The 26,444-nt window shown below is 41.4% G+C and overlaps 1 protein-coding gene across 1 annotated transcript in view; it reads right to left on the bottom strand.

Moving 5' to 3' along the window:
- Positions 1-26,444, bottom strand: part of LOC124789895 (putative inorganic phosphate cotransporter) — a 159,500-nt gene that overhangs the window by 107,991 nt on the left and 25,065 nt on the right. Inside the window, exon 2 of the mRNA XM_047257415.1 lies at positions 9,163-9,383. Within this exon, the coding sequence (XP_047113371.1) occupies positions 9,163-9,351 (189 nt within the window). The 5' untranslated portion in view covers positions 9,352-9,383. The remainder of the gene's footprint in view (positions 1-9,162; positions 9,384-26,444) is intronic.

The following is a 26,444-nucleotide window of genomic DNA, read 5'->3' as shown; positions in this document are numbered from 1 at the left end:
TTCCACTTCCGCCAATGAAATCAGAAATTCTGATGGAATGTTATCTATCCCTTCTGCCTTACTTGATTTTAACTCATCCAAAGCTCTCTTAAGCTCTCATTCTAATACTGGATCCTATATCTCTTCAAAACAGACTCCTGTTTCTTCTTATATCACACCAGACAATTCTTCCCCCGCACAGAGGCCTTCAACTTCTTCTTTCCACCTATGTGTTCTCTCTTCTTCATTTAACGGTGGAATTCCCGTTCCACTCTTATTGTTACCACCCTTGATTTGAATTTCACCGAAGGTTAGTTTGGCTTTTTTATTGCTGATTCAGTCCTTCAAACAATCATTTCTTTTTTGATTTCTTCCCATTTTTCATGCAGCCATTTCGTCTTAGCTTCCCTGCACTTTCTATTTATGTCATTCCTCAGCGATTTGTTTTTCTGTATTCCTGAATTTTCTTGAAATTTTTGGTACTCCTTTGTTTCATATATCAACTGAAGTATTTCTTCTGTTACCGACGGTTTCTTCACAGTTGCCTTATTTGTACCTACATTCTTATTTCCAAATTTTGTGACTGCGCTTTTTACGAATGTCCATTCCTCCTTAACTGCAATTCCTACTGAGCTTTTCCTCATTGCCTTTTCTATAGCCTCAGAGAACTTCAGGGTATTGTATCCCATCATTCCTTAGTACTTGCATAGCCCACTTCTTTGTGTACTGAATTTTCCTGACAAGGCTCTAAACTTCAGCCTGCTCTTCATCACTATTACATTGTGATCTGAGTCTATATCTGCTCAGGGTATGCCTCACCATCTAGTATCTGATTTCGTAATCTGTCTGATTATGATGTTAATCTAACTGAAAGCTTCCCATATCACCCAGGCTTTTTCCAAGTATACCTCCTCCTCTTCTGATTCTTGAACGTTTGCGATTACTAGCTCAATTTTATTACAGAACTCAATTAGTATTTCTCCTCTCTCGTTCTTTCTCCTACTCCTTCCCCTGTACCGAATTCCAGTTCCTCATGAATATTAGATTTTCATCTCGTTTTATATACTGTATTGCACTCTCAATATCCTCTCTATCAACAACTATTTGCATGTCATGTACAGTAGTATTCGCAGTGGTGCATCGTAACAGCCATATGTGTTACAGCAAATTAGAATTCGATCAAGAAGGAATCAGAGGTGGTTTTCCAGGTATCGATATCAAAGGGTTACCGCTAGCTGACGCTTCGTTCAGAGATTAGCGCAACTTCTGGTCTGCGCACTGCTCGAGCCTGCGCTGTGTGAGGGCCTATCTTATGGCCTGTGCATGTGGGACTACGTGGGGTAGCTGGCGTTTGGTGGAGCCCAGCGAAGCGGTCAGGGTGTGGGCGTGCAATGACCTGTGGTCAGTGAAAATGATTTTTAAAAGTGTAATTATATGTCGTGAGCTATGTTGATGTATTACTTGCAAAATCCGAAAAAAATACATCGATTTAATTACTTTTTTGTGATGTATTGCACAGTTCCTGCGTCTGACAAAACAGGGAGATCCTAACCCTGAAAACTTAATTCTGTAAAGAAACAATGTACCTGCTGCTATGCAGCTTAATTTTGTATCATGAGATCCTGCCTCTCCAGCACAGACCCGCCGATTTCCAGGTGGGAGAGAGGAAGGCTGGGATTTAAAAGAGGAGGAGGGGTTGATTAATTGATCAGTTTCATTAATTAATCATGAAACTGATAGAGTGGGAGGGGACTATTCCAATAAATCAGGCATGAAAGTGTACTTGTATCAGCGAGTGGGAGCGAGTAGCTTTGAAGGGTGTCAGAGTAAAGAGGTAGTTGGAGGGGGAGGCAGAAGATTGCGGAGATTCCTCAGAAGGATGGGTTAACCCCAGCAGGTCATAAATCGATTATTAGAATGGAAGGATGAGGGGAGATGGAGGATGTCATATATCAATCAAGTTTGCCCCTAAATGTATGGACCCCACACTAACAAAATGCCATGATACCCCTATTGCTCCACTACTACTACAACGATAGGCGTCAGCACCTTGAATTTCCGTGGACTGAGTAGACAACCTTCTCCTTCACAGTATGACGCACAGAAACTCACATACATGTCATATGCTAGATTGTATACATTTTCATCCCACTGCAGGTGTAAATTATGATATATGTAGAATATGAAGTTCATGTAGACTCTGGCATTAGCTAACCTGCAATTATCACATCTGCATCTACATCTACATCTACATCGATACTCCGCAAATCACATATAAGGGCCTCGCAGAGGGTTCATTGAACCACCTTCACAATTCTCTATTATTCCAATCTCGTATAGCGCGTGGAAGTAACGAACACCTTATATCTTTCTGTACGAGCTCTGATTTCCCTTATTTTATCGTGGTGATCGTCTCTCCCAACGTAGGTCGGTCTCAACAAAATATTTTCGCATTCGGAGGAGAAAGTTGGTTATTGGAATTTCGTGAGATGATTCCGTCGCAACGAAAAACGTCTTTCTTTTAATGATGTCCAGCCCAAATCCTGTATTATTTCCGTGAGACTATCTCCCATATTTCGCGATAATATAAGACGTGCTGCCCTTCTTTGGACTTTTTCGATGTGCTCCGTCAGTCCTTTCTGATGCAAATCCCACACCACGCAGTAGTATTCTAAAAGAGAACGGAAAAGCGCAGTATAGGCAGTCTCCTTAGTAGATCTGTTACATTTCCTAAGTGTCCTGCCAATAAAACGCAGTCTTTGGTTAGCCTTCCCCACAACACTTTCTATGTGTTCCTTCCCATTTAAGTCGTTCGTAATTGTAATACCTTGGCATTTAATTGAATTTACGGCCTTTAGATTAGGCTGATTTATCGTGTAGCCGAAGTTTAACAGATTCGTTTTAGCACTCATGCGGATGACCTCACACTGTTCGTTATTTAGGGTCAACCGTCAATTTTCACATCATTCAGATATATTTTCTAAATCGTTTTGCAATTTGTTTTGATCTTCTGACGACTTTATTAGTCGATAAACGACAGCGTTATCTGCAAACAACCTCAGATGGCTGCTCAGATTGTCTCCCAAATCGATTATATAGATAATGAAAAGAAAAGGGCCTATAACACTACCTTGGGGAACGCCAGAAATCACTTCTGTTTTACTCGACGACTTTTCGTCAGTTAGTACGAACTGTGACTTCTCTGACAGGAAATCACAAATCCAGTCACATAACTGAGACGATATTCCATAAGCACGCAATTTCAATACAACCCGCTTGTGTGGTACAGTGTCAAAAGCCTTCCGGAAATCCAGAAATACGGAATCGATCTGAAATCCCTTGTCAATAGCACTCAACACTTAATGTGAATAAAGAGCTAGTTGTGTTTCACAAGAACGATGTTTTCTAAGTCCATGATGACTGTGTGTAAATAGACAGTCTTCTTCAAGCTAATTCATAATGTTCGAACACAATATATGTTCCATATTCCTGCTACATTTCGACGTTAACGATATGGGCCTGTGATTATGTGGGTTATTCTTACTGTCTTCCTTTAATATTGGTGTGTCCTGTGCAACTTTCCAGTCTTTGGGTAAGGATCTTTCGTCGAGCGAACGATTTTATATGATTGATAAGTATGGGGCTAATGCATCAGCATACTCCGAAAGGACCCTAGTTGGTATACAGTCTGTACCAGAAGACCTGCTTTATTAAGTGATTTAAGTTGCTTCACTACTCCGAGGATATTTACTTCTACGTTACTCATGTTGGCAGCTGTTCTCGATACGAATTCTAGAATATTTACTTCGTCTTCTTTTTTGAAGGCATTTTGAAAGGCTGTGTTTCGTAACTCTGCTTTGGCAGCACTATCTTCGATAGTATTTCCATTGCCATCACGCAGAGAGGGCATTGATTGTTTCTTGCCACTAACATACTTCACATACGGCCAGAATCTCTTTGGATTTTCTGCCAGGTTTCGAGACAAAGTTTCAATGTGGCAACTGTTATAAGTATCTCGAATGAAGTCCGCGCTAAATTTCGAGCTTCTGTAAGAGTCTTGGGGATTTTGCGTCTGTTTAAATTTGGCATTTTTGTTTTGTTGTTTCTGCAACAGTGTTCTAACCCGTTTTGTGTACCAAGGAGGATTAGCTCCGTCATTTGTTAGTTTATTTGGTATAAACCTCTCAATTGCTGCCGATGCTATTTCTTTGAATTCAAGTTACATCTGGTCTACACTTCTATTATTAATTTGGAATGAGTGGAGATTGACTCTCAGGGAGGCATCAAGTGAATTTTTATCTGCTTTTTTGAATAGGTATACTTTTCGTTTATTTTTGGAGGATTTGGAGATTACAATAGTCAGTCTAGCTACGACGATCCTGTGTTCACTAATCCCTGTATCGGTTTCGATGCTCGTTATTAATTCAGGATTAATTGTTGCCAAGAGGCCAAGTGTGTTTTCACAACCGTTACTATTCGCGTGGGCTCATGAACTAACTGCTCGAAATAATTTTCAGAGAATGCGTTTAGCTCAATTTCGGATGATATTTTATGCGTACTTCCGGAATTGAACATGTATTTTCGCCAACATATCGAGGGGAAATTAAAGTCACCACCTACTATAATCGTCTGAGTCGGATACGTGTTTGAAATCAGACTCAAGTTATCTTTGAACCTTTCAGCAACTATATCATCTGATTCTGGTGGAATCATTTGCTATATTTCCTCTTCTGTTGGTCTGAAATGTAAGTATATGAACATGGGCATCTCCAGCTGAATGGAGGTCTGTCTGCCGGCAGTCGGTAGCACTGGATACTTGAAAATCTCCCATGAACAGAAAGATAACGGTAGAAATACGTCAGCAATCAGAACCTTTAAAAGCTTCAAACACTGTTCATCCGATTCTGTGATTTGTGGCATTTTTCATATTAGTTTATTGATGGTGATTTTGTTCTCCTCTTGAATTCCTTGAATGTATAAATTGTCATCCGTTGCACTTTGTACCAGAAAAAATACCCATTTAGCATTCTGAATAATTCGTCGCATGTCCTCACAGTATCCCATAAGCAATTGTAAAGGTATACATGCAGTAGATCTCTTGTACTCTTCCATCGTTCTATCCACTGGCTCGTCAATAAACCATACAGCATTTTCTAAATTGTTCAGATCCGAGGGAGAGGCAGAGACATACGTTTTACGAGTTTGTTTTATACCTACATTGCATGTGCAGTCCGTCTTGGCTCCATTAACTTCATATCCTATCTCGTGAAACAGGGATGCTAAAGCATTACGTGCAAGGTTTGATGCCACTATAGCAGTACCGTCCCTCTTCGTAAATGATTCATCAAGATTTTTGGAACTCTTAAATGGGAGGGATAAAGTGTCTTGGTGATGGGTGACAATGCCAACAGACTTCATCGTTCCTATTAAATGTGGTTGATGCATTAGGTTTATGGGAGAAGTATTCCTGGCATATAATACACTACACGTATTCCAACATACTAGTTGTATCGACCAAAATCAATGTGGGCTTCAGACCCACTGATTCAATAAACTCATAGTTTGCATCTGTTATCACCTTGCTGTTCTGTTGTGAAGTTCCGTACTGTTTGTTTCGCACTTTGGTTTTTTACACTACGTGATCAAAGGTATCAGGACGCCACCAAAAAATACCTTTCTCATAATAGGTGCATTGTGCTGCCAACTACTGCCAGGCACTCCATATCAGCGACCTCAGTAGTCATTAGACATCATGAGAGAGCAGAATGGGGTGCTCTGTGGAACTCACGGATTTCGAACGTGATCAAGTGATTGGGTGTCACTTGTGTCATACGTCTGTACGCGAGATTTCCACACTTCTAAACATCCCTAGGTCCACTGTTTCTGATGTGATAGTGAAGTGGAAACCTGAAGGGACACGTACAGCACAAAAGCGTACAGGCGAACCTCATCCATTAACTGACAGAGACTGCCGACAGATGAACAGATAGTCATCTATCACACAGCAATTCCAAACTGCATTAGGATCCACTGCAAATACTATGACACTTGGGCAGGAGGTGATAAAACTTGGATTTCATGGTCGAGCGGCTGCTCATATGCCTCACATCACGCAGGTAAATGCCAAACGACGCCTTGCTTGGTGTAAGTAGCGCAAACATTGGACGATTGAACAATGGAAAAACGTTGTGTGGAGTGTCGAATCACGGTGCACAATGTGGCGATCCGATTGACAGGATGTGGGTATGGTGAATGCCCGGTGAACGTCATCTGCCAGCGTGTGTAGTGCCAACAATAAAATTTGGAGGTGGTGGTGTTATGGCATGGTCCCAGTTTTCATGGGGGGGGGCTTGCAAGTCTTCTTGTTTTGCGTGGTACTATCACATCGCAGGCCAACATTGATGTTTTAAGCACCTTCTTGCTTCCCACTGTTGAAGAGCAATTCGGGGATGGCGACTGCATCTTTCAACAGGAAGCGTTGGAGGTTTCCAAAGGGTTGGGAAAAGGAGGAGGAGGGGAAGGGGTGGGAGGTTCCTTAGAAGAACAGGTTATCCCCAGGGGGTCAGAAATCAAGCCAATTAACGGAGCTAGAAGTTGTAATTCAGTCAAGTTTGCCCCTGAATATATGCAATCAGCACTAACAAAACGCCTTGATACCCCCGTTGCCCCAATACTCACTTGTACATCATAGGGTGGCTGCTGCCAGAACTAACACTGAAGAACACGGTCAGGAACGTATATCATAACCTAGTTTTGAAGTTCACAAATTGGCATTCTTTGGCATTTATCCCTTTGTTTTACTTTGTCAAGCTTACACTGCATGTCTGGCCATTCACATTTGGTTTGTATGTTAAATTAGCCTGCAAATCAGTATTTATTTGTTGATTCATCCCTAGTTTCTTTGATTAGACTCTGTTTCTCTGTGTAGTACTGGTTCACACAAAGAATCCTTTTCTGTCTCACCCACATGCGTTATCGCATGCTACTTGTTATATTTACTGCATTTTTAAATGACTGGTCTGAATGGATCCTTTTAATTTTTCAGCTCGACAGAGCACCACCACACTGGCACAGGCATATAAGAGCGTTTCTTGACAATGTGTTGCCTCAACGAGGGATCGACCATAAGGTGTATATGCATTTCACGTAGAACCACTGTCCTTAAATGTAATCTGATCTCTGGGTATGAGACCTTTCCTGTGGGGGGTCTACAAATGACTCCGTGTGTGTGTGTGTGTGTGTGTGTGTGTGTGTGTGTGTGTGTGTGTGTGCGGCCGCACCTTCCCTTCCAACAGCTTTGCATGAACTGCAACGTCGTGCAGCAATATCACAGAATACGGTAACACCGGAGGCGTCTGCAGAAGTGTGGGATGAGTTCGACTATGGTCTAGATGTTTCTTGTGCGTCTGGGTTAGCGACTGGCAGTAAATCGAAGAAGAACGAAAGTAATGGCAAGTAGCTGAAAAGGGAACAGCAAGCAACTTAACATCAAGATTGATGATCACAAAATAGACAAAGTTAAGGAATCTCCTACCTTGGAAGCAAAAACATCCGTGATAGATGAAGCAATCAGGACATAAAAAGCAGACTATTACTGGCAAAGAGGGCATTCTTGGCCAAGAAAAATCTACTGATGTCAGACATAGGCCTTAATTTGACGAGACATTTCTGAGAATGTAGATGCAGAGCTCAACATTGTGTGGGAGTGAACCATAGACTGTAGGGAAAAAAGAACAGAAGAGAATCGAAGCGTTCTAGATGTGATCTTACAGAAGAATATTGAAAATCGGGTGAAATGATAAGCTAAGTATTGAGGAGGTTCTCCTCAGGATATACAAAGAAAGTAACAGATGGAAAACTCTGGCAAGAAGAAGGGACAATATGAAAGGACATTTGTTAAGACATCAGGCAATAACCCTCATAGAGATACTCTGAGATGGGAGGTTGCTACTGGAGATAAATTCGTGGCGGGCCGCATCAAATCAGTCAGAAGTCTACAGACAAAAAAAAGTGAAGAATACATTGAACATTTTTGAAATGTAATGCAAACATAGATCCTGACCGTAATTGCAGAAAGCAGTTCAAGATTCTACGTGCATCATGTGAAAGTTACACCCTCATAAAATTGATTGGTTCTTTTCAAAATAATAACAGTAACGTGCGTAAATTTTAACTTACGCATCCGACTGTCATCTTTACCCATGTAGAGCATATAATCTGGTGATATCGAATGAAACCTTTTGAAACATTCCGTATATAGTGGATGAAAACTGCAAAAACGTGCAGGCGTTACAAAAAAACATAAAACTTACGACACAATCACATGATGAGCGCTGCGCTGAAAAGCAATGAGTCATTCGTTTCTCGAAAAGAGGGTTGAACCTTACTCATGTTTTTTGTTAAAGAATCCGTGTAATGTTGCCACTTCAGTTTTTTATCGAAGTGGTTTCCTAGGAACTTCAAACACTATCTTTGATTCACCGTATGTTCATTCATCTATACTAATGCCTGAAAGCACTGTATTTTTATCTGAATCACATACGGTAGGATTAAGAATTTAGCTGTTTGCTATGAACCACGACTAATCCTTTCTAAAGTTCTTCTCATTTGTGTGTGTGATTTGGATGCATTGGGGTCCTTTATTAATAATATATCAGCAGTATACTGAGGCTTGGAAATTTACGTTCAACACGCGTTTCATAGCGTTCTAATGAGCGCGAGGTGAGTATGACGCCATTGCGGGCAAGTGTTGACTATCCCAAATGCAATGCATATCGGAGATACCCATCGCCAAACCACACCATCGTTTATACCCAGAACAGCGAAATTTTCCGCTGAAAATGGTTGAGCACCTGCTAGAAAGACATTTTACCAATTGGATATAAATGAAATAGGTGTTTCGTCATTTTCCTGAAACTTTCTTGAAATGATCTATAGACGTGGACTAAATCTTCCAGGTTGAAAAGAGCAAAGAAATGCCGTATTTGAAGGACTACTTTGATTCGATATAGTGAACTCGTATAGAATGTCTTGTTTCAGATCATAGTTACCGCAGTCATTATATCGCGAATTCTATGATTGTGGTAATTTTAACACATTCAATACTTCAGTCCAGCGCTCCACATATGAATTTTTCGCTGCTTGAAAAGACTAACAACTGCTGGAACAATGAGAGTTACTCACGTCCGCAGTGCTTGGTTCGTAGATTTCTCCAGGACAGACGTCTTCGGTGCTGGTGTTGGCGTAGCCGTTCAGGTGATGACCCTCCCTGGCTTCTCGGATCTCCAGCGCCGTCAGATTGACCATGGTCACTATGGCCACCGAGAGGTTGACGCGTAGCGCGTACAAGTTCGCCACGCCCAGCATGCCCATCAGCTGCAGGGTGTAGCGTGCTTTCCACCATCCTGCGCACACGGGTGGCATTTTGATTCAAGCAAACTACATTTCCCTCTCTCTCGACAAGTCATTATGAACACTGCGTAGAGCAACATTCGGACATGGCTAAGGTTACTAACACTAGCTACTGTTACGGCGCTCGACCAGGAGATAACCCGTTCGAATGCTAGAAGAGGCTTTCGTAGTCAATTTTTGGCAAGTAGTCAGATACTAGCTGTTAATGTAGAACTGATCATGAGAATGTGCTGCAAAATTTTGGATTAAATGTGAAATCTATCAGAGAGTGCAAGGCAGCGCTCTTGGATCTGTTATCAGAGAGAGCGTATCTCGTTTTCATCAATACGGTATGTGGATGAATATTTCCTATGAACCACGATTTCTTGCAGGTGGAGTAGCAAAAAAGAAAAAAAAACAATGTCTACATCTGGGGCTGAGATAACCTTCATTCACACCTCAAGAAGTGTGCAATACAGCAAAGATTTAATATTTCCTTAATAAGATCAGATGTGTTGTTGATGATGAACACAGGAGTTGACGAAGATCATAAATATCATATTTGGGTAAGGAACAAGTGCGAATAGGAACATTGCACTGTTGGAAGTAGTCATATCCTTACGGTTGTAAGAAGGACTGCAGAATGTTTTCAATGTTGATCTATCCATGTTTTCTAAAAGAAATCAGTAAACACCTTCTCAGTTATTTAAAAAATGGTTCAAATGGCTCTGAGCACTACGGGACTTAACATCTATGGTCATCAGTCCCCTAGAACTTAGAAATACTTAAACCTAACTAACCTAATGACATCGCACACAGCCATGCCCTAGGCAGGATTCGAACCTGCAACCGTAGCGGTCACGCGGTTCCAGACTGAAGCGCACGGCCACACCGGCCGGCGAATTCAGTTATTTAACTTACATGTCTGTCCTGATGTAGTCCTCAGTCCGAAACTAGTTTGAAGCTCCTTATGTTACCCTATCTTGAGCAACCCTCTTCATTTCTGTTTACGTCCACCCACCCCCACCCACATCCCTCCAGTACTAAACTGAAAACTCCTTGATGTATCAGAAAGTGTCCTATCAACCGATTCCTTCATCTAGTCAGGCCACCTCCTAATTAGTTACGTGATCCACCAATCTAATCTTCAGCAATCTTCTGCAGCACCACATTTCAAAAGCTTCTCTCCTCTTCTTGTCTAAACTGTTTATCGCCCATGTTATATTTCCATAGGCTACACTGCATGCAGATAGTTTCACAAAAGACCTCCTACCACTTAACTCTGTATTCGATATAAACAAATTTCTCTTCTTCAGAAACGCATTTCTTGCCATTGGCAGTATACATTTTCGGACGTCATCAATTTTTTCCTGCCCAAGTAGTAAAACTCAACTACTACTTCAAGTGCCTCGTTTCCTAATCTAATTGCCTCATCATCACCGGATTTAATCTGACTACGCCGACCGCGGTGGTCGTGCGGTTCTAGCCGCTGCAGTCCGGGACCACGGGACTGCTACGGTCGCAGGTTCGAATCCTGCCTCGGGCATGGATGTGTGTGATGTCCTTAGGTTAGTTAGGTTTAAGTAGTTGTAAGTTGTAGGGGACTGATGACCTAAGATGTTAAGTCCCATAGTGTTCAGAGCCATTTAATCTGACTACATTACAACATCCATGTTTTACTTTTGTTGCTGTTCATCCTATATCCTCCCTTCAAGACATTGTCCATTCTGTTCAACTGCACTTCCAAGTCCTTTATTGTCTCTGACAGAATTACAGTGTCATCGGAAAAATTTAAAGTTCTTATTTCTTCTCCCTAAACTTTGATTCCTACTCCAAATATTCCTTTGGCGTCCTTTACTGCTAGCTCAGTGTACAGACTGGAGTTGGGGATACGCTACAACCCTGGCTCACTGCCTTCTCAACCATTGATTCCTTTTCATGCTCCTCATCTCCCATAACAGCCGTCTGGCTTCTGTACAAGTTGTAAATAGCTTCTCGCTCCCTGTACTGTATTTTAGCCCTGCTGTCTCCAGAATTTTAAAGAGAGTACTTCAGTCAACATCGTATATCTAAGTCTAGATACACTATAAACGAATGTTTTCCTTTTCTTAATATATCATCTAAGATAAATTGTATGGTCAGTATTGCGTCGCGTATTCCTATATTTTTCCGGAATCCAAACTAATATTCTCCAAGGTTGGATTCTACCAGTTTTTCCACGCTTCTGTAAGGAATTCGTGTTAGTATTTTGCAACCATGAATCTGCTAGTTCATTAATTTTCATACTTGTCAGCACCTGCTTTCTTTGTTATTAGAATTCTTCTTGAAGTCAGCGGGTATTTCGCCCGTCTCACATTCCTTGCACACCAGATGTAAGAGTTTTTTAGTGGCTGGCTCTCCAAAGGCTATCAGTAGTTCAGAATGAATGTCGTTTACTCCAGGGTCCTCATTTCGACTCAGGGCTCTCAGTGAGCTGACAGATTCTTCTCGCAGTGCCATATCTCCCATCTCATCTTCATCTACGTTCTCTTACATTTCTATAATACTCCTTTCAAGTTCGTCTTATATAGACCCTCTATATACTCCTTCCACCTTTCATCTTCTTCGCTTGGGACTGGTTTTCCATCTGAGCTCTTGACATTCATAGAGGCGCTTTTCTTTCTCCAGAGTCCGCAGCTTGTGGTCGTGCTGTAGCGTTCTCGCTTCCCGCGCCCGGGTTCCCGGGTTCGATTCCCGGCGGGCTCAGGGATTTTCTCTGCCCCGTGATGACTGGGTGTTGTGTGCTGTCCTTAGGTTAGTTAGGTTTAAGTAGTTCTAAGTTCTAGGGGACTGATGACCATAGATGTTAAGTCCCATAGTGCTCAGAGCCATTTGAACCTTTCTCCAGAGGCTCTTTCCATTTTTCTGTAGGCAGTATCTGTCTTTCCCATAGTGGCATATGCTTCTACATTCTTACAGTTGTAGTCTAGCCATTCCTGCTTAGCCATTTTGCGCTTTGTCAACCTCATATTTTAGACGTTTGTATTCCCTTTCGCCTGCTACATTTGCCACCTTCCTTACATTTTCTCCTTTCATCCGCTGGATTCAGCATCTCCTGTGTTACCCAAGAATTTCTACTAGGCCTTGTCTTTTTACCTCTTTCATCCCCTGCTGCCTTCCTTATTTCATCTCTCAAAACTACCAATTCGTCTTCTGTTATACACTCCCTGTTCTAGTCAGTCTTTGCATAATGCTCCCACTGGCTCTAACTTGTGTAGGCAATGTAACGTTGATCAGTTTAATACCGTTTCCAACTCCGAATTACCTAAGAGTCCGTGCTGGAATGTCTATTACCGGAAATTTTAGGGCGTTTGCAGTAATTATCTGTAGTGTAGCAATACGGATGCGATCGAACCGTTGTATTGACCGTCTAGGCATGGTCGAACTACGGACAACACAAGCCGTGTACCTCCTTCCTGGTGAAATGACTGGAACTGATCGGCTGTCGGACCCCTTCCGTCTAATAGGCGCTGCTCATGCATGGTTGCTTACATTATTGGGCAGGTTTAGTGACATCTCTGAACAGTCAAAGGAACTGTGTCTGTGATACAATATCCACAGTCAATGTCTATTTTTAGGAGTTCTGGGAACCGGGGTGATGCAAAAAATTTTTTTAATATGTGTACATCTTTCTACTTGTTTTAGTTGCCCTATGTATTTTAGTATTCATTGTTGCTATAACTACCTCATAGACACGGATACCAATATCGATGTGAACATTCTCAAAGAGGTTTAGTCGATTTGTTGTCGCTAGATCTAAAGTATTTCCATCATGAGCGGAGTTCTCAATTACCTGCTGTAAGCAGTTTGCGGAGAAGATATTACGTCATGTTTCACGAGATGTATTGTCACGCACATCTCTAACAAAAGTGTAATTATCGCAATTGATTTTGGAACGGTTGATGTTTCCTACGATGATTATCGTACATTAGGAAAGTTATGTAAAAGCGAAATGAGGTTTTCTCTAAAGTATTCGATTACATTAGAAGGTACGGCTGGTGGTCGATAGAAGGATTCGGTCATTATTTTATGCCCAGCCTTGATCCTAAGTCTTGCCCAATCAGTCTAGCACTCAGCTTCAATTTCTGTATCCGTGGATTTCAGTTTCTTGTCTACTGTGACAAATACACCACCTTCATTTCCAGTTAGGCTATCCTTTCGGTATCAGCTTATATTTTCCCGAAAAACCTCGCTGTTGCCAACTTCCGGTTGCTATCTAAACAAAACAAGCGCATTTCATGCGTTAGCCACTATTGGATTCAGTGGAACAGCCATTGTCAACCTCCTCTAATAGTCTCATTGACCGTAGAGCATGTAATTATCAGTTTGACTGAGTAAATAAAGTGGAAGAAAGGCGAGTCAAAAGACCTCCTACTTGATTCAGAACTCCGGGGTACGATCTTTTCTGGGAACAATGCTGGAGACTGTGATGTTCGTTGAAATTCCACGAGCAGGGCGGGTATTATCAATCTTATCCCTAGTGATGGAATGATCCAAGTACTCCGTTGGAGCCCAGACTACTGGCATCGTTTGTTCCAACGTGGGCCTCTCTTTACAACTGGTTGCACCCTTCACCTTAAATGGCTGCCATAACTGCCTCTTCAGCATTTTGAATGAGGACGCCAGTCAGAAGCATTGAGTGCGTCTGGTGTTCCTTATCATCAATTGCTACCATTTTCCATTTATTCATCGTATGTTTGAACTGCCGACAATTAATAGATCCATTTGTGTCTTCCTCCCTTTGACACAGGACACTGCGTGTTTCCCCAAAGGTGAAGTGGGTCCTACTGGTTCAGTTTCGATTTTAATGGAAGATAGTGGGATAGGTATAACGTCCTGAGTACTCCTTGGTCGCTGTTTCCCCCATAAAGGACGTCTAGCCCGGTCACTGCCACGTCACTCACAGTCAAGTAGACGGGTAGTAACAGGTACTATATTTCTCACAGAACAGACAATATCCACAGAAGAGAATGGTACATAAGGTACTTTTGAAACTCTCTCAAGACATACATTCACAACAATTTCCAATAGCTTGACAGTAGTTAGGGTGATTTTTAATACCTTACGAAGAGCAACTACCTCATCTCGTGCCCGAGCACAGCGTACACAGTGGGGCTGCCTTATGCCTGGTGCAATGTTTAGCAGGACCATAAAGAAACAATAATTAATTTTAAACGAAGTTTGCTGATTCTCTTTTAATTTGGTATACAGGCTTATTACGCTACAAGTATTACCAGCAACCATTTGAAACTGAAGCGGAAACGAGATATCTATCACAAAGGAGTAGCTGAGAAATTTACTGATATTCTGAAAAGTTTTCTGCTTATGGTCACTGGCAAATTTGATAATAGCGCTAAGTTATGATAAATACAGATCATACTTACTCCTGTTAATGGAGATAACTAATCTGACAAGATATGTTTGTTATTTACGGTAACTGTAAACCACAAACGCTGATTTACTACCAAACAGATTATGGTCAAGAACAGTAACAGAAAACACATATAAAAAAGTTTTGCGTCATCTCTGTTCCTAGCATTCCGGTACCTGTTCAGAAAATAGGAATAGAGATCAACATAAACATCATTTCCGCCCTTTTGAATGCTCATGAAAACCACATATTACGTATTGTATCACCATACAGCGAGAACTTCAGATGTGGTAGTCCAGATTGATGTACACACCGGTACCTCTAATGCCTAGCAGCACATGATCTTGCAATGATGCATGCTTGTATTCGTCGTGGCATACTATCCACAAGTTCATCAAGTTACTGTTGGGCCAAGATTGTCCCACTCCTCAGCAGCGATACGGCGTAGATCCCTCAGACTGGTTGGTGGGTCACGTCGTCCATAAACAACACTTTTCAGTCTATCCCAGGCATGTCCGATAGGGTTCATGTCTGGAGAACATGCTGGACACTCTAGTCGAGCGATGTCGTTATCCTGAAGGAAGTCATTCACACGTGCACGATGGGGGCGCGAATTGACGTCCGTGAATACGAATGCCTCGCCAATATGCTGCCGATATGGTTGCACTGTCGGTCGGAGGATGGCATTCGCGTATCGTATAGCCGTTACGGCACCTTCTATGACCACCAGCGGCGTACATCGGCCCCACATACTGACACCCCACAATAGCAGGGAACTCCACCATGCGGCACTCCCTGGACAGTGTGTCTAAGGCGTTCCGCCTGACCAGGTTGCTCCCAAACACGTCTCCGACGATTGTCTCGTTGAAGGCCTATGCGACATTCATCGCTAAAGAGAACGTGAGGCCAATCCAGAGAGGTCCATTGGGCCCAGCTGTTCCGCGCGACATGGTGTCGTGCTTGGAAAGATGGACCTCGCCATGGATGTCGGGAGTGAAGTTGCCCATCATGCAGCCTACTGCGCACAGTTTGAGTCGTAACACGACGTCCTGTGGTTGCACGAAAAGCATTATTCAACATGGTGTCCTTCCTGTCAGGATTCCTCCGAGTCATAATCCGTAGGTAGCGGTTATCAACTGCAGTAGTAGCCCTTGGGCGACCTGAGCGAGGCATGTCATAAACAGTTCCTGTCTCTCTGTATCTCCTCCATGTCTGAACAACATCGCTGTGGTTCACTCCGAGATGCCTGGACACTTCCCTTGTTGGGAGTCCTTCCTAGCACAATGTAACAATGCAGACGCGATCGAACCGCGGTATTTACCGTCTAGGCGTGGTTAATCTACAGACAGCACGAGCCAAGTACCTCCTTCCTGGTGGAATGACTGGAACTGACCGGCTGTCGGACATCCTCCGTCTAATAGGCGCTGTTCATGCATGGTTGTTTACATCTTTGGGCGGGTTTAGTGACATCTCTGAACAGTCAGAGGGACTGCGTCTGTGATACAATATCCTCAGTCAACGTCTATCTTCAGGAGTTCGGGGAACTCGGGTGACGCAATACTTCTTATGATGTGTGTAGATGTTCAGTAAACTAGGCGAAGAGGTAGTTGTGTCGTATCTCATTAAGGTCGTTGAAACTCTTAGCTCAGGACAAAAACTTGTAGAGAAACTATGGCTTAAATTTAAAGGAATGGCTGACTATAAGGTGGAAGATATTTACCGAGTAGAACAGTTCGTAATGGGAGGTTTCCTGTATGGTTTAGAGTGACGGTATAGAAACTTGTAAGGACAAAGAGACATTTGCATAAAATATGGCGAACAAAGCAGAGGCCTATAGATACAGAGATACTGAATGAAACGCATTTAACTATCAAGAGAGAAATACATGAATCATTCATGTGACTACTGTAGCAGCATACTTTCACTTGTTCACAAAATGCAAAGAAATTCTATTTGTTTGTGAAGGGTGCTTGTTAATAACAGTTCGAAGTGGTATATAGGTTGATATTGCTAAACCTAGTATTCTATGATTACAATATGTCAGTGACAGATGCAATTAGTAAACTCATACAAATACCTTCGTGTAACACATTATAGGGACATTAAATGGAATGGATACATAGTCTCAGTTATGAGTACAGCAGGTAGCAAACTTCGGTTCGTTGATAGAATACTACGGAAATGCAGTCAGTCTGCAAAGGAGTTCGCTTATAAATTACTCCTGTGACCCGTCCTAGAATACTGCTTAAGTGTGTAGGTTCTGCGCCAGATAGTACTAAGAGTGGTATTTAACATATACAGCGAAGAGCATCAAGAATTGTTACAGGTTTGTTTGACCTGTTGGAAAATGTTACACACATGTTGAAAGCATTTTGCTGGTAGACTCTTGAAGATAGGCATGAAGTATCCAGAGAAGTTTTCTGGAAACGACTTTGAATGATGACTCTCGGAATGTACTACAACACCCCACATATCCCTCCCTTAGGGATCTTGTGGACAAGACCAGACTAATTACAGTAATGGTACACACAATTATTTAAGCAATCACTCCTCCCATACTCCATATGTGAATGGCACGGCTAAAGGCCCTAATAATTCGTACTATGGGACATATATCTGCAATGTACTTTACAGTGTTTTGTATAGATACAAACGTAGCTGTAGCAAGGGACAGTTTTTTGGGTGGTCGTTTAACATTAGGATACGATCATTTTAAGAATCGACCTATCTAGGTATAATTTGTCTCAATATACAGGGTGAACACTAATAAAACTGGCAAACTGCAGGGACGGATTCCTGATCGAGAATGGAGGAAAAAAGGTCCTATGAAAATGTGTCCAGGAATGGACGGTGTGCGTGCAACGACATCAAATCGTTCCAGAACACAGTACAGAGATGCATCGCATCCACGTCACAAAACATGTTCAAAGTAGCCTCCATGGGATGCAATGCACGCATTCACACTCGGCGTCATGGACTGCCACACTCTATCGCACTTTCCGGCCTCTCTGCGAATGACGCCACAGGCATCGTGAACACGCTGTTGAAGATTCTGCACATCAGGAACTGGTTCAGCATACAAAACACTTTTCAGATGCCCACAGAGATAAAAATTCAGGCATTTTACCTCTGGTGATGTAGCAGCACATGCTACAGGGCTCCGCGTCCCATCCAGTGTCCTGAAAAGATGTTGTTGAGGTGTCGGCGAATTTTAACAAACTGTAATGCGGAAGTGGAGTGGTGCTCCGTCATGCAAAAACCACATAACCTGACTTATTGCCAAAGGCAAATTCTCAAGCATCTCAGGCAGAGTTTTCGCAGGATGTCCAGACAAGTTCCTCCATCGAGGCGTTGTGCAAAAACACCCGGTCCTTTTATGTGGTCGCGAAGAGCTCCTTGACACACATTGATACTGAACCGATGCTAATGAGATGTCTTAACCATTCTCCGAGTACTGTCTGTAGTTCACAAATGACAATATGCAGATTGATGATGCTAGTACTGGCGAAAGTGGGTTCATCGCTAAAGAAGACTGATGACAGGAATCCCAAAATTGTGATGATTTGGTGCAAAAACCATAGACAAAATCCTTTCCATAGAGGAATTCGCTTCTGATAATCCTTTCAAAAGTTGCAGGTGATAGGGATAGTAGCGGTTGTCATCCAGTACAGACATAATCGTACGTAGTCTACGTTGGCAGGCCGCTTGCCTGGAGCATGTACTGGGGTTCGTCTCAATATCCTTCTCAACCCGGTCCTCCGAATCCGACGTATGGACAGTCCGCCACCTCCCTGCACGCTCGTCTGAAAGGACCCATAACCACACAAACGCCCTAAATGGGCTTGAAATGATGTGTGATGCTGTTGGTGTCTGTGAGAGTACTTGTTTTGGTATAGCCGTGCTGCCTCTCGACCGTTGTCATTTGCTTGGCCTTACACAAGCACTATCTCGGTTTGTTCCCGACATGAATACCGGATCATTCTATTGCTCACAGTAAGCTGCGTCAATCATACAGCCTGCAACACACGCGGCGTGGTCAGAGAAATTGAAATGAAATGATCTTGTGGCATTGATGACCGGGAAGTTTGGTCGCTGCGTTGCAAGTCTTATTTCAGGTGACGCCACATTTGGCAGCCTGCGCGTCGGTGATGCTGAGATAGTGATGAGGACATCACAATACTCAGTCCACGACCGGAGAAAATCCCCAACCGAGCAGGGAATCGAACCCGAACTCGCTGCATAGGAGGCAAGCATGTTACACCTCAGTTAAGCAGGCGGACGTGATCGGAGGATCTTTCATTCGTCAGCACTGTCTACCATGGCATCGATACATTTCGGGACGCATGTTCAAAGGACATTTTTTCCTATATCTCCAGTCAGGAATCTGTTCCTGCTCTTTGTCGGTTTTATTAATCTTCGACCTGTAAAATGATGATGTACCACTTTAACAGAAAAGCAGTAACATTCTGTGGAGTTACATGGTCATACAGCATTTCCTGCTAACTCTGCCATAATATTTATGACAGTGTATATCTAATGCAGCATATCCAGAACTTCAACTTATGTCCCATGTATAAAGTGTAACGTAGACTAGTGCCTGTGTATTGCCGCATGTTACAGTAATAGTACTGCCGTCTTTTATTACCACATTACGTAGAAAACGTGGGAAAGAGAGTCCGCATACACTATGCTTGACATTGGATGCATGCTCTCATTCTAAATCTCAGTGATGTCACAGGTATTTTTCTATTACTATAAAATAATCAAGACACAGCTGTACTGCTACATGTAAGTTTTTATATTCAAAATCTTTAACAGGGATCGGTTTAAATCTGTTCTACACACTTTTTCATTTTCGTAACGCCTACAGAATAACATCCATTGTAGGAGTCAATCATAATTCGGTCGTATCTATATTTCATGTATTGTGGTGGGAAATGGATTTCTCTTGACACTGTAATGTAACACTTCCTTTTCGCTAACATTTGATACTTTTAGTCATCACAGCCTGAACCCAAGTTCTTTGGCGGAGGAAGATGTAAACGCCTCTACTGGACGCGTATCAGCGCTCATTATGAGACGGTTCCGGATAACTCCTTCTCTCCTAAGCCCGTGATTTGACATTTAAAATTTATAACATATCATTATAATTGGAACTCGTCCACCTTAAACGCCCCAATGATTGTTTACAGTAACCTTGTAGTACACTTAAGTAGTCTTCTTCTTCTTGCACACGCAGAAAATCAGTCAATACCTATTTATATGAATTTCAGTGGTCTTGGGTTAGTGTCTATGACTATCAATCGAAACGTACTGGGTCTCGGGTTCGAAATCATTCACTACTAAAAATTCTGAACAAACATCATAGCTATGGCTGCTGAAGACATCCAGAATAATAAGTAATCCTCATTGTGCGAACATGCTTATCAAAGAGGATGGAGGGACGGACAGATTTTTATGGTACTCTCTTGCTCTTGTGGTGGGAATCTGCTTTTAAAAGGAGGGAGAATCAGAAACGATCAACGGTATGTTAAAGGCACATATTGTGTATCCATAGGACATGTATACTCTGATTTGTAACGTGTCATGATAACCTCTCCAGTAACAAAAGATGCTGGATTTAGATGTCCAGTTGGTGATTGCCAGGGGGGAGTTGACCATGAGAAATAGATGGAATGACCAACGGTGGGATAACATTCTACAAGGAGGAGCTTGGGATGTTAGAAGTTGGAACGTAGCAGGAAAACTACAAAATCTGAAAAGGACAATGAAAAGGCTCAGTTTAGATGTGGTAGGGGCGAGTGAATTGAAATGGATAGAAGATAAGGATTTCAGGTCAGACGAATATAGGGTAATATCAACGGCAGTAGAAACTGGCAAAACTGGAGCTGGATTGTTTATGAGTAGGGAAGTACGGCTTAGAGTGAGCTACAGTGAAGAGTTCAGTGACAAGGTTGCTCTCATCGCATTCGACAGCAAACCACCGCCGACCATGACAGCTCAGGTATACATGCCAACGTCTCAAGCTGAAGATAAAGAGATAGAGAAAGAATATGAGGAAACTGGATGGGCAATTCAGAATGCAAAGGTAGATGAAAAACCTACAGGAAAACAAGGGCTAGCGAGTGGAAATGAGAGAGAATAAAGACTGATTCCTCTGTAGTTAGTAGTGTTACTTCTGTCTCCTTTCTTAAGCATTGAAATAACTTTAGCGCACCTCCATGTTATGGTACGTCACCTGTACGACAACATTTGATACATGGATCATTCCGAATTCTAGAAATTTTCGACCATAAATGATCGGTTCTGAGTTAATTCTGATTAATCCAGGTGCTTTTTGTATTTTTTGTTTTCTTCAATGCTTGTTTTAATTCTGTCGACTCTATTTGCTCTGTTCCTGTCTCTCCTTTCTCTTCCGTACCTTCTCATCCGTTAGCTCTTTTGCATCCGGACTATATCATAATTATGTGTCATGATTTATCCTGTCATCTAAAGAAACAGTATTTATACTGTATTTGCAGTAACTTCCTGCATTCTTCTTAGCAGCATGATCAGTTTATATGCTATTTTCGTGTATGCCATGATCAGTCTGCTTATAAATGTATCGCATGAGAATCTATGTGCCTGTATTAGTAATTTTTTTTTGTTTCCTTTTTGAGTCCATTATATTTTTCTTTAGATTCCTCAGTCAGTTTCTGTAAGACCTCCTTACATGCTTTGTTTTTCTGTCCTATGGTTTCTTCTATCCCTTTGCTCCAAGTCTACTTTTTGATTTATTTTAAGTTTTGTGCCTAGTACTTATTTAGTGACCTGTATTACGATATTTTTAATGTTTGCCTATTCTTCAGTTAGATCTTCGCTTGATGGTATTTTTTGGATTAGCTTAGTTATGCAGCACAGATACAGATTGCTTAAGCTCTCTTCTAGTAGCAGATGCAGCTTAAAGCAACTACTCTGTTCAAGAAGCATAAAAGGAGAAGGTACACTTGGGAAAGACCCAGAGACATGAGAAGGTTCCATCTGGATTACAACGTGGTCTGACAGCGATTTCGAAGTAAGATACTGGATTGTAAGGCGTACCCAGGAGCAGATATATATGTAGTTCACAATTTGGTACTGATAAAGAGTAGACTGAAATTTAAGAGAATCATCCGAAAGAAGCAGTGTGGAAGGAACTCTGCTACTGGACTACTGATGAATGAGAAGACGAGTGTGGGGTTCGCTATGGGTGTGGATACTGCGGTAAGAAACACCAGAACAGGCAGTTCAGTTGAAGAGGAATCTTTAATAAAGGCACTCACAGATGTTAGACAGGCAGACATAGTTACAAGTAAGGTAACTGCGAAGAATTAAATTGATCCATGGAAGGAGAGAGTACAAAAATGTTCAGGAAAAGAAAGGAAAACAACAACATAAATCACTTAGGAATGAAATAAATAACAAGTGCACGGCAGTCTAGGTGAAATGACCGAAAAGGAGATAGGAAGAAATCGAAAAAAAAATGATCATCGAGAGAACTGACTTAGTATACAGAAAAGTCAAAAGAGTATTCGATGAAATTTAAAGCAAGGGTGGTAACTTTAAGAGTACAGTGAGAATCCCAGTGTTAAATACAGAAGAGATGGCAGATAGCTGGAAAGAGTATATTGAAGATCTCTGAGAGGGGAAGGACTTGTCTAAAAGACATGAGGAAGGAACTGAAGGCCAGGAATGGTTAGTACTATGTCTCCCATACGTGAGTTCGTACAGTTGCCTAGCAATGGTATGTTTGTACACTCCTTAAACGCCAGATTCAAAACTGCAGCTTTCCTGTTACTATCTTCTACTTTCACGCCATACTGGTCAATGAGTGAGAGGATAGAAGACTTAGACAAGCTCATCGATTTTACATACGACCAGAATTTTCTGGGGTTTTAGACTAGATCTTTTGCTAAGAAATAGCGGTGGTAGTTGTACGCTTCGACTATCGATCATTTCACAGACGAACGAATTCTGCTAACTTCTGCCTGTTGATATTCGCGTGTTCTCTTTTCAACCGAGAATGCAACGATCTTTTCTCCCTCAACATTTTCCGAATTTTATTATTAAACCACAGTGTGTTTTTCCATCCTTAACCCACTTACTCGACACTTACTCCCCCAGAGCGCTATTTACAATTCGTTCAAACTTTATCCATAATTTCTCTACGCCCATCATACTGGTACTAAATAATGTCCGTTTATTGTCTAAGTGGGATGCTGACAACTGCTTATCTGCTCTTTCTAGCATAAATACGCTCCTTGCCTTCATGATTTATTTATTAACTTACTAATCATCGTCGCTAAAATGGCATCATATCTCTGTACTAACACCGTCGACAAGATCGGGCCACAAGGTCTAAAATATTTTCCCCTGCGTGTGGATTCTCGAAGTAGCTGCTCAAGAAAGTTTTCGCAACAGGTGTCCAAAGGAACTCCTCAAGACTGCCTGTCTATACTATCTGCAATGAACCATAGATGTCCCAGTATACACTCGGTAGGTTAAAGTCGCCTCCAAGTAATACTACACGAACTCAGTATTTCCGCGCTACTGAGCGTAGACCTTCGCTAAATGACTCTAAGACTGTCAAATTTCTCTTCAAGAAAGGTGATAGGAGAGACATCACTGCTGATACCTTTTTCCAAAGTTTTTGATAAGACGATGTATTCTAAACATTTTTTTTGCCTGAGCTACAATAATATCCTCAACAAATCACAGTTTACATTTCAAAAGAGTTGCTCTACTGAGAGTGCCATTTAGATGTTCACTCACCAGATCTTACAAGCATTAAATATAGAAATGGCTCCCGCTCGTATTTTCTGCGACCTATCTAAGGTAACTGTGTGTATCACGCTATTGCACCATCGTCATATATAAATTGTAGTTTAATGGGATTGATAGAATAGCCAACCAATGGACAATGTCGTATGTAACCAAAAGAATGCAGAAAATTTTCTTAGTAATTCAAACAACCTATCACGGGATATTCTTCTGAGCGGGGAGATATCACTTATGGGGTTGCCCAAGGCTCAACTTTAGGTCCAGTGATGTTCCTCATCTACATAATCGACCATCATTGACTGGTTTTCAGCAAATGGTCTTATACTCAATTTTAAAAAGACAGTGCATATTCAGCTCTGCACTTCTAGGGGTACTACACCATTGATAAGTGTAGCACATGATGTAGAAATAATAAATATGGTGGAAACCTCAAAATACTTAGGTGCCCATTTGATGAGAATTTAAACTGTAAAAAGCATGATGTTGGACTTTTGAAACAACTTACTTCAGCCACATTTGTATTTAGAATCATTGTAGCTTTGCGGAGAGATAAATTAGTATTTCGCATATTTTGCCTATTTTACGTCAGTAATGTCATGTTGAATAATGTTCTGCGATAACTCACATTTAAGAAAGAATCATTGCTCAAAAACGTGCTGTAGTATAAAATGTGCTGCTCACCCACGATGACATTGTAGACATCTCTCATGAAGTTTGTTGTAAGTAATGCACTACAGTTCTAACGGAACACTGATGTACATATTTACAAAAAAAGGTAAAATGACATTCATTACTCCACATTAAGACTGCCTTCAGCACAAAAACTACTGCATAACGCTGTAAGTAAAATTTTTGATATCCTACCCAGTGATATAAAATATCTGACAAACAGCAAAGTAAAATTTGACTACAACAAGAAGTTTCTGCTCGACCACTCGTTCTATTCCGTAGACGAATTTCTGTTATTGTAATGTGTCAAAGATAGAGAGTAAGAAGTACTAACTCACGTTTGAACATTTTTTTAAAGTACAAGCTTATAATTGTCCAGCGTGTAGCCATATTTACAAATTAATTTGCCATGTGAATGTAAAACACCTCATCCAAATCACTAAGATTCATTATGCAAATGATCTATGGAACATGTAACTAACTAACCGCGGAAACGGGTTGCCAGTAAAAACATCTAACAGTTAAATTAATTTCACCTATACCTGTTATACGCGACCAGATAACTTCACAATCACGCTCAAATTCGACCTCAATAGAGTCAATGTTTTCATCAATTAAAACAAACACTCCCCCTACAACTACCCTCCTATTCCGGCTTTCCAAAAAAGGCTTCACAACTCGCTAAATATCTCAGAGCTTCCTACTGTACTTTAGGTTTCAGTCAGCTCTCGGTCACAAGAACAATTTTTAGCGCGATCAGTTTCCTGGAGGCAGTATATTCGAGAACTTTGTTACGAATACTTCACCAAGTTACTGATAAAATTTTCACAGTCGAAGTGTGGTTACTCTGCATTTCGTATGATTTCACTATCTACTTGATGACTGCGAGTGTGCAACGGATTACCTCAAACCTGAACGTCTGATATGAGTTTCTCACACAGACAAGACGGGTTGCAGATGCAACTACATAAATATGAAGATGACCCAGAGTGACAGAAACATGTCATGTAATTAAAAATGTACAAATGAGACTGAAGAATAAACAAGAATTTTTTAAAGTAGCATGCTTCTCCTGCTTTAATACGACACTTCTGTATCCCTTGCATTTAATACATTTAGACAGCCCTTCACAGGATCATGCTCAAAATAGTTATAAATACTCAAAATAGTTATAAATATCAGCTTGAAAAAACCATGTTCTATGGCGAAGGAAGATGTAAACGCTTCTAGTAGACGTGTATCATGGTGCATTATAAAATGGCTGCTAGTAACTTCGTTCACACAGAGGCCTGTGTTTTGACATATAAATCATTTGTTATTCATCTTCACAATTGAAGGTTTCCCACGCTAACTGCCTTATCGTCACTTACGGTAAGATTACAATACCATGGCAATCTCCTTCTTGTACACACATAAGTCACGGTGCAATGTTAGATAGGTACACGTATTCGTTTTGTCAAAAACGAAAAAAGAATCTGACGCTATATCCAAATACACAAGCGACAACCGATTCTGCAGATTTTTTTTAGTCATCAGCATTTTCTGTGGTTTGACACAGTCCGCCACGAATTCCTCCTGTGCCAACCTCTTCGTCAGATAGTATCACTTGAACCTACGTCCTCAGTTATTTGGTAGATGTATTTCAATCTCTATCTTCCTTTCAGTTTTTACCCTCTGCAGATACGTCTTGTACGATGGAAGCTTTTCACTGATGTCGTAACGGATTCCTGTCCCTTCTTCTAGTCAATGATTTCCATCTATTCGTTTCTTCTCCGATCCTGCGCAGAACCTCCCCATTCCTTACCTTATCAGTCCACCCAATTTCCAACATTCTTCTATGGCAATAGAAGGTGGCACTACTACTGTGATTTATGGGTGTACATGTTTACTGGTCTACATTATACTTCAGTCATAGGATATAAGTAGACGTTTTGGGTGCTCTGCGTTAGATATACACAGTCACAGATACCATAGTACAGTTAGCAGGAAAGGTGTAAATATATATATATGCAAAGAATGTAACTGTTTCTCTGTCAAAGAGATAGATCGACATTCTATATTGAGGCAAATTACACATAGATAGGTCAACTCTTAAAATGATCACATCATGATCTTAAATCTTCCTTCGAGAAAATACGATCTATACTGCCCATAGTTCAGTACCATTCACTAACAAGTATGCTTGGCGATGTTGCAA

Source organism: Schistocerca piceifrons, chromosome 3, assembly GCF_021461385.2.
Source record: "Schistocerca piceifrons isolate TAMUIC-IGC-003096 chromosome 3, iqSchPice1.1, whole genome shotgun sequence".
NCBI lineage: Eukaryota > Metazoa > Arthropoda > Insecta > Orthoptera > Acrididae > Schistocerca > Schistocerca piceifrons.
This window is presented reverse-complemented; position numbering and strand designations above follow the sequence as displayed.